The 9954-nt window shown below is 37.6% G+C and overlaps 1 protein-coding gene across 1 annotated transcript; it reads left to right on the top strand.

Moving 5' to 3' along the window:
- Nucleotides 1-224: 224 nt before the first annotated feature.
- Nucleotides 225-8727, top strand: LOC107496879 (uncharacterized). The gene is made up of 12 exons (XM_016118206.3): nt 225-807; nt 3574-3721; nt 3812-3862; nt 3946-4121; nt 4440-4511; nt 4602-4739; nt 4810-4902; nt 4977-5038; nt 5117-5232; nt 5316-5431; nt 5603-5671; nt 8383-8727. Exons 1-12 carry the CDS (start codon nt 640-642, stop codon nt 8710-8712), a joined length of 1539 nt encoding a protein of 512 aa, XP_015973692.2. The 5' UTR covers nt 225-639; the 3' UTR covers nt 8713-8727.
- The last annotated feature ends 1227 nt before the right edge of the window (nt 8728-9954 follow it).

Here is a 9954-nt window from a genome sequence, read left to right as displayed (position 1 = left end):
AAAAAAAAAAAAATAAACCAAAACGACGTCGCTTTGGAAAAGGAATAAAAAAAAAAAACATTTCCGAACCGGTCGGTTAACCAGAAACCGCCGATTTTCCGGTTTTCATCAAAACCGGCCGATTCAACCCGGTTCGAAACAGATTTCTTCCTTATCCAGTTACATCACTCAACCGGATCGGTTATGGGTCCGGTTCACCAATTTTCCGGTCGAACCGGCCGGTCCGGTCCGGTTCTTACAACTATGGTTAGACTAATCGAACTAGAGCGATTCGATGATCGGTCCGGTTTTCTGAACCTTGCTGATAATTGATAGCACCCCACCCCACCCCTTTTTCCGTCTCTCTCTCACACCAGCAGAAAACCCTAATCCCACCCAATCCTCTCTTCTCTTCGAATTCGAAGAACAGCCACCACCCACCATCCCACTTCTAAGCTCAAACCCATCACCGGACCCTTCTCTCCCTTCTCTCTCTGTCGCTCTCTCTGTCCGAGCTCTCTTTGTCGTCGTGGGTCGTCGCCACTTTGCTGCTCTTGCCGTGGGTCGTCGCTGCTTCTCTGCTCCTCGCCCTGGGCTGTCGCCGCTTCTCCCCTCGTCATTTCTGCTTCTCCCCTCCTTGCTGGCATCGTTTCTGCTTCTATGCTCCAAACTGTGTCTCACTGTCGTTGCTTCTCTTCTTCGCGTGGAGTCTCGCAGTCAAAGCGACTACCTTTCATCGTGTCTCAAGTTTCTAGTCTCTGCTTCAACCCTCTCAGGTCTAAGGTCTCAAGTCTCTTCTTCTCTGCTTCAAGCCTTCATGCCTCTCAGGTCTCAAGTCTCAGTCTCTAACTCTCCCTGACTCTATCCCTCTGAAATTTGAAATTTATTCTGATCATGCATATGATGTATATTGATTATTTTGCTGAATTTTGAGATATTAATGTTTTGAATTTTTATTTGAATTCAGTCCATTCGAATTGAATTAATTCTACTGAGATTGAGTTATAAATTCAATTGTTTAATTTATTAATTCGGCTGAGATTGATTTTTAAATTCAATCTGTTGTATTTGTTTTGGTGAATTGTTGTTTTGCTGTTATTGATTCAAAATAAAAACATTGCCACAACTCTGTATTGAATTTACTATATGGCTTCATATGATTTAGTTGAATTATGCTTGTGATTCTTAGGTTGGATACATGTTTTGGATGTTTTGGAGAGTGCTTGATTGACTTACAGAAATTTACATATGGGAGAGTTAATTTTTTAATAAATTTTATTATATATTTAATTAAACCGGTTCAACTACGGTTCAACCCCGGTTGAACCATTGAACCATTGAACCATTGAACCAGTTACTTAACCGGTTCAATGACCGGTCCGGTTCTCGCAACCTTGGTTGTAACTTCAAGACCTTCAAGTGAATGAATGGAATAATTAAAATGTGGTTGGAAAATTCAAATGGAAACTATGAAAACCTTTGTTTTTGCTTTGTCATTGCTGAACTTGAGTTTAAATCAAGAACTATGTTTTTTATTTGTTGAACTTTGAATTTTGTTAGTTATTGTGGTGTATGCAAGGTTGCGAGAACCGGACCGGTCAATGAACCGGTAAGACAATTGGTTCACTGGTTTAATGGTCCCACCGGAGTTTAACCGGATTCAACCGGTTTAATTAAATATTAAATAAAATTATTAAAAATTAATATATGTAATACTTGATCACTATCTAGTTGTTCTATCTTTGTTAAGTGTAGTTAGTTGGATGGCTTCTAGTTAGTACTCTTTTGGTACTCTTACTTTGAATTATGAGAAGAACCTTACTTTGAATTATGAGAAGAACCTGGTGTCATCGGGTATTGAAATTATTATCCACCAGTTAGAAGAGTACCAATTAGAAGCCATCCAACTAACTACTCTTAACAATCTTCAAAAATAAAAATTTCTAGTTAGTAACAACTACAATTTAGTAATTTACAAACACAAATTTACACAAATTAAATACAACCAATAATTAAATATTGATTGTTGAACAGATTTACAGAAAATTTCTAATCACATCAAGAAGCCAACAATACATGCATCAGAAAGTTCAAAACAAAAAATTTTGAATTACATTAGGCATCAAAAGTTCAAAAAACAAACTCAAGAAATCATAATCCCTACAATTAAACAATTAAATCAACAATCAACAAAATTAATAAGTACCACCAAAAGATAAAAAAAAATTGAAAAGATAAAAAAATTGAAGAACAGAGCAGAGCAGAATTTTCAAATTCAACATACATCAAATTTATTCTCAAATTCAACATACAACAAATTTAATCAACATTTGATTAATCATATAAAAAACAAAATTAAAAAATTAAAAAACAGAAGAATAGAAGCCCAGAACAAAAAATGAAAACAGCGAACAGAAGTCAGAAACGCAGAACTTCACTGAAGAGAAGAACTACCAGAAGCCAGAAAACAGCACGACCTAAACTCAGAAACCTAGAAGCCAGAAACCCAGAAGCCAGATACCCAAAACCCGTGACGGTGAGTGACAGTGGGAGTGGGAGTGTTCTTCACGGCATCGGTTATCCGTCATATGCAGAAGCTCCAGCCTCGAGCTTATGGTTGTGAGTGGCAGTGGCAGTGGAGCGTTCTTCGAAGATTTTGGGAGATTAGGGAGATTAGGGATTTAGGGTAAACTCAACTGGTAAAGTGGCTAGCTGCAAGTCACGGCGAGGAGCAGCGACAGAGAGACAAAAGAGCGCGAGAGAGAGAAGGGAGAGAAGGGTTCAGCGACGACAAACAATGCGGGGCTCGGGGGCTGCGGTGGCTACGGGCTGGGTGACTGTGGGTGGCTAGGGTTCTTCCTCTTCTTTCAATCTCAAGCTTTCTTCAGTTTGACTGTTGAAAGAGGAGACGCCGAGAGGGGTGAGAGTGGGAGTGGGAGGGGGAGTGGGAGTGGGTTGGGGGTCTTGGGGGACGGGTAGCCATTTAGGTTTTTTTTTAAAATAAAGTATAAAACGGCATCGTTTTGATGGAGTATTCTAACCAAAAACCAGCTAAAAAACCGGACGGTTCTACCGGTTCACCGGTTAACCGCAGGTTCGACCGATTTTTTATCGGTTTTTTGTCAAGCAGTTTCTGGCTTTATCCGGATCGGCTAGGTGATCGGTTCCCGGTTAATCTGGTTGAACCGGTCGGTTTGGTTCGGTTTTTAGAACCATGGTTGTATGACTGCAGTTTATGAAATTTAACGTTATTACTTCTCATATATTGGTTTTTTTTCATTTTATTGGCGAAAAATAGCATAAAAACAGGTTTTTAGTACATCAAATATGATTTGGACATGTTAGGATTTTAAACTAGTTTTAAAAACCAAAAAATTTGAACCAAACCAATCCAATTAAATTCGGTACGATAGGATCAGATGGTTTTTCCTATCAAAACCGAGCCAATTCGCATCACAAATACCCCTGGTTCCTGCCATCTGCTCCAATTTGCTATTTCCGCTAGGTTCCTGCCATCTGCTCCAATCTGCTATTTCCGCTGTCTCTCTAAGCTGTTTTCGCTTAGTCTTCTACATCTCCACACTTCAATTTCAGATCCCCAACAACCGCCGCAAAATGACTCGCCAAGGAGCTTATAAAGAAAGCGATGACATGCTCATTGATGAACCAAAACTGCCTCAGCAAGGCCAAATCGCGGCCCTTCCTAATGAGTTCAACCCCAGTTATCTGAAAATATATTACAGTAACTTAATTTCTCTTCCTATTTCATTATTCCTAAAATTTCATAATAATTATATAATTATGCTTATTCATTGATATTTTTGGACCTCAGGTAAGCTGTTTCCTCATGCTGATTTATATAGATGGATGTCATACGGCAACGGTAAGCTTAAATTCCATTGTACCAGTCTACTGTCATAATCTTTTCTTTTGATCTTTTTTATATTTTTGTTTTTGTATTTGTAGATGGGAAGCATCCTGCTTGTGATTCATCTTACTTGGGACGAAGGGAATTCTCGTACACCCTAGATAACGATATATTTGTGCGCTACAATACCTTCAATAGTGCCACCGAACTTGAAAACTCCATCAAAGACAAGTGCCCGTTAAAGATAGATATTGGACCCATCTACAACCTCAACGTAAGATATGAAAGCTTGTTTCTTTTAATTCTCTCTTAATCCTGAAGGATATTGATGCATATATTTTTGAATTCACTAAATAGTCTGTGTTAAGATTCATGGTTATTCAGTGGAAATAATAGAGTAACTACTAACTAGACGAAAGAGAGAAAGATGATATTACTGATTGTGTGAATTGTTGGGTGTTGTGACCAGAGAAATAAGCAACATATAGGGGAGTAATAAATATAGCACACCAACTCATAAATACCCCACCTAAAATCTGTAATGTTGGATACTTTTGGAAGAATTCTGATGTCTAGTTTAAATGTATTACAGCCTGCACATAGGAATGCTTATGCTGGAGATAATGTTCTCACTCCGGTTGAGAGGGAGCTGATTTTTGATATAGTAAGAAGCTCTTCAAATTAAAATGTATTTGTGAGTTTTTCTACTTCTTTGTGGGATTCTTAACATTTGTTGGTTAATTATCATGTGTAGGATATGTCAGATTATGATGATGTTAGATACTGCTGCTCAGGTGCTGATGTTTGTCTCAATTGCTGGCCATTAATGACTGTAGCTGTCAAAGTAATAGATACTTCCTTAAGAGGTAATTTTGTGCATTTTATACATACTGTGAAAGACTGAAAGCTAGCGTAGAATTTGTGATTTATACATTGTTTGAAATGAAAGTGCGAGACTAAAGTTGTCTCTACATATTTTCAAATGTTACCATTACACTTACAGGTTGACTAATGAGCAGAGAGCAGCAGTTGCGGACTATTTTCGTGTCTACAAGGTATGATAGTTTTGTACTAATAATCTAGTTTACGAGTCATGTATTAAGTATATCTTTGATTATATTCTTTCCAGGGAAATGAAAATAACTATAAGAAGGTTTCCTTGATGGGTCAAGTTCTGCATCCCTTTCTGGCGTAAGTTCGATAGTGAATAACTGACCTTCCTAGCTAAATCCATAATTCAATGTCCTGAATAACATTTCATATCTGTAGGAGATCATATACTGAAGTTCTCAAGGAATATTTTGAGACAAAACTGCTTACAAGTCAAAATTTACTTTCTAGCGAGGAGAGATATGAAAAGATCCTAGAGATGATTCCTGATCAATGTATTTTTCTCCTATCACTGTATGATGATGCTTGTGGATTTCCTGCTATCATCTGGCATATAATGAGTAAATTGTATTTGCAGCTATTGCTTCTGAACTTCGAGGAAAGTGGCAAGAAAGTAGGCGGTCTTCTAGTGCAAAAGAAGACATTAATATTGTTCGATGGGAGCAGCTTAAACAGTTGCTGCAAAAACATAAGGTATGGAAGTCTCATTTGTATTGAGGCATGCTGTTTTTTTGGGAGCAATTGGTTAATGGCATCAAATATGTGCAGCTATGACTTTCTTGAGTAATTAGATGCTTCATTGTACAAACTAGATACTAACTGATATTTTTATTGTTGTTGTTGTTTTCCTTTGCGTTTCCATAGGCACAAGGGGTGCGTAGGTGTGTTGAAGAGATTGTGTTCACCTATACATTTCCTAGGCTTGATATGGAGGTTCGTCTAATATTTGGCATTCTTTCCCCATGTATTCTTGTTGATGGTTTTCATATTGGCTTCGAACTTATGCATTCATATTTATTCCTCAGTCCTCATAACACAATTTTCTTTACTTATTTGGCTGGACGTATTTATATTTTAGGTTTCTAAACAATTTAGCAAATAAACAAGAACAAGACCTAAATAGAAAATCCAACAAATTAAATCACAGAAACCTAACAAATTAGCAAATTAAAACAACAGCAGCCCAACAATTTAGCAAATTATCAACTTAACAAGTTCAAGAACAGAAAATCACAACAAAAATAAATAAATAAAAATAACAGAAGAACAATAGAATAAGAACACCAGAACAATTAGCAAATTAATAAGTTCACACTAACAGTTAAAATTTACCAGAAGAACACTATTGCAAGTGGAATCATCATGCTAATATGTTTTCTACAAAGGTGCTATTTGTGCAGCTAAAATTTCCTAATTACTAAGATCCAATTATTCTAATTTCACGTGCAATCAACTTACTAAGTTTCTAAAAGCTAGAAATGATAAAACCAACCGGAAATATGGTTAAAGCATTTCATCAAACATGTTGAGTGCGGTAAACTTGAAATGAAATAAGAGAATTCAAAGCTTAGTATCAATGTGATAGAGAAGAGAACATAACTATTGTATACTTTAATTCAGTCTAGGAAAAAAATCCAAACCACTGGCAAATCAAATAGTTACTTATTGTAATAGAAATAAGAAGTTGCAGAGTTTGAAGCAGATTATTGGTGTTGTGTGAGTGTATTGTCTGGTGGTGGGTTTAGGGAACTCATGGCGGCAACAAAAGAGAGCAGCTCGGCGGCTAGGTGGAGCGCGCGAGTTGGTTGCAGAGTTTGAAGCAAGGCAACAGGCTTCCAGACGAATGCGAACCCGAACGGTAAACGGCGAGTGAACGCGAATAGTGAACGCCGAGCAAACTTGAACGACGAAGAACGCGAACGAAGACGACTGATAAACCCCATTTTTAGGGTTTATCTTGTATTGAATTTAGAGTATTTTGATAACCTTTTGTCACATTTAGCCTATGAATTAGCATGGTTTTGTTATCTCTCCCATATTTATGCTTAAGTGTAAAAACATGCTTTTTAAGCCTTATTTTGATGAATTCTAATTCATCCTTGATTCCATAAGATGCCTTGATGTGTTTGCTAGTAATTCCAGGATTGAAATAGGCTAGGCATGGATCAAAGGAAGCAAGGAAGGAAGCATGCAAGTGGAGAGAAGCATAAAAAGTCAAAGAAGCAAAGTCAGCCATGCACGTGCACGCGCACAAGGCGCTCGCGCACACATTGCAGAATCGGCCAGGGACGCGCACGCGTACCGTGCGCGCACGCATCGATGACCACACATGACTTCATTAATGCAACACGTGCCTGGCGATTTGAGAGGGTTTCTGAACCCATTTTTGGCACCAATTGCTAGGAGAAAGGAATAAAAGGATGAAGGATTGAGGGGAAGGCATCAATTAATCAATTATTGAATCTAGGAATCATATAGCATAATTAGGATTAGTTTAGAGTTAGTTTCTAGAGAGAGAAGCTATCACTTCTCTCTAGAATTAGGATTAGGTTTAAGTTAATCTCTCTTCTTAGATCTAGGTTTAATTCATGCTTTGATTCACTTTTCTTTTACCAATTCTTAATATTCTCCTCCTCCTCTTTTTAGTTATGTGCTTTAATAATTGTAATTCTTCATTTTGTTTTGGATAGATTGTTGTTCTTTTATTTCCTCTTCCAATAATGCAATTTGAGGTAATTCATGATAATTGTGATTTCCTTGATTGTTGTTGTTAATTCTTTGCCATAATTGTTGTTAGATTCTATTCTTGTTCTCAATTTACTATGCTTTTCTTTTATGCCTTCCAAGTGTTTGATGATTACTATGTTTTCCTTTTGTGCCTTCCAAGTGTTTGATGAAATGCTTGGTTGGATTTTAGTGTGGGTTTTGTTCCTCTTGGCCTAGGTAGAGTAATTAGTGACTCTTGAGTTATCTAATTCCTTTGTTGATTGATAATTAGAGGTTGCCAATTGATTTGAATGCCTCTAAAGCTAGTCATTCCTTTAGGAGTTGATTAGGACTTGAGGAATCAAATTGATTCATCTACTTGACTTTCCTCCATGGTTAGAGGTTAACTAAGTGGGAGCAATGAACAATTCTCGTCACAATTGAGGAGGATAACTAGGATAGGACTTCTAATTTTCATACCTTGCCAAGAGCCTTTTATAGTTGTTAGTTTATTTTCATTGCCGTTTACTTTTCATGCTTCTTATCCAAAACCCCAAAATAACTCACAACCAATAACAAGACACTTTATTGTAATTCCTAGGGAGAACGACCCGATGTCCAATACTTCGGTTTATAAATTTTAGGGGTTTGTACTTGTGACAAACAAATTTTTGTATGAAATGATTATTGATTGGTTTAGAGACTATACTTTACAACGAGATTTCATTAGTGAAATTCTAAACCGTCAAAAATCCGATCATCAAAATGGCACCGTTGCCGGGGATTTGCAATGGTGTTATGTTATTGGTTATTGTACATATGTGAATATTGTGAATAGGTTTCTCTTTTGTTTGTTTCTTAATTTTTGTTAGTTTTATTTTGTTCTCTCACTATGAATTCTCACTTTGGCTTTGAGTTTGGTTCTAATTGTGTTGTAGGAAATGTGGACTTCAATGCTAACATGTACCAAGGATGGAACACTCAAAGATGGGAGGAGCCTCAAGGAATTGATCACTCCTATTAGCAACAACATCCGGATACTTATAGGTATAATTCCCATCCTAATGCATGTCAATTTAATGGCTATGATGACTCTTCTTGTGATACTCAACAACCACCATCATATGCCTATGAATCTCATCCTCAACATGAACCTCAACCATTCTCACAAGCCTTTCCATACCAAGCACCTTCCTATAATCCATATCCATCATATGACCAATCATCCATACCATACTTTTATGACCATTTTGAGCAAGAGCCCTTAGAACCACTACAATCCTATCAAGATTACTACCATGAACCACCTCAATACATACAATCTCCACAACCTTACCAAGAAGAACCACCTTCCTATTATGAGCCCTCCCTCCAAAATAATGAACCTTCTTACTCACCCCAAGCCCCAATAGACGATTCTCTCACTTTGTTACTTCAAGGGCAAGAAGCCATGAAGCGGGATACACTTGAGTTTGTGACCAATTTGACCAAGGTGGTGCACACTTTAGCCCACCAATGTTTGAACACTCAAGGTACTCCCGTGACCACATGTGAGATGTCAAAAGAAGAGCAAATCATGAAGGAGAAATTGGAAAATCCGGTGGAAAAGGAGGAGTCAAATTTTGTGTTAGAACATTTGGAGGAGCCTATGATCATTGAAGAAAAGGAAGAAGTGGTTGAAGATTTAGGAGATGTTGAAAGTCCATGGGAATGTAGCATCACGGAGAACTCTTCCGAGAAGTTTGATATTAATGTTGAGGAGGGTGCGCAACCTCCAAGGCATATCATCGTTGGAGATTTGGAAGAAGCTTATCAAGAGATGGATTCAATCATGGATGAATTTATTTCTACAATGGAATCCTCCCCCATTGGACATGAAGTTGAAACTATAGAAGAGTGTGCACAACCTCCCAAGGAAAACGAAAATGGCATGGTGTATATTGAAATTAAAGAATATGAAGAGGTTGATCAAGAGATAAATTTATTCATTAATGAATTCCTATCCAAAATTGAATCACCTCCCATTGGGCAAGATGAAGTTCTTGAAGACAACACCAAACCAAGTGGAAAAAGGGAAAAGGTTGAAATCGAGGAAGCTCGCAAAGAGGTGGAAATACACAAAGAAGAGCACAAGGAAGTAGACCTTGCATTGTCTAAGTGTGGGGAGGTCTCCCTTCCCAAGTCACCATCCATCACAACATTCAAGTGGGTAAAACTCTTATCCCTAAGCTTTACTTTCTCACTTGAATATGGTTTGATTGAAAATGATGGTCAACTTAGAACTCTTTGTGGAATTAAAAGTAAGAATGAGTTGTGTAGTGGTTGGAAAGTCGATGTTAAGCTTATCAAGGTCAAAGCTTCAAGGTATAGGGATGATGTTGGGACAAGAATCACTTTGTATGGGTCTAGAAGGAAGCATTGGTGGAGTAAAGAGAATTCTGTGTGTCGACCACATTTAAGTCAACCAATCGTACAAAAAAATCATGAAATTCAGCTCACTGATGGGTGTG

The sequence above is a fragment of the Arachis duranensis genome, chromosome 1 (assembly GCF_000817695.3).
Source record: "Arachis duranensis cultivar V14167 chromosome 1, aradu.V14167.gnm2.J7QH, whole genome shotgun sequence".
Lineage (NCBI taxonomy): Eukaryota > Viridiplantae > Streptophyta > Magnoliopsida > Fabales > Fabaceae > Arachis > Arachis duranensis.
This window is presented reverse-complemented; position numbering and strand designations above follow the sequence as displayed.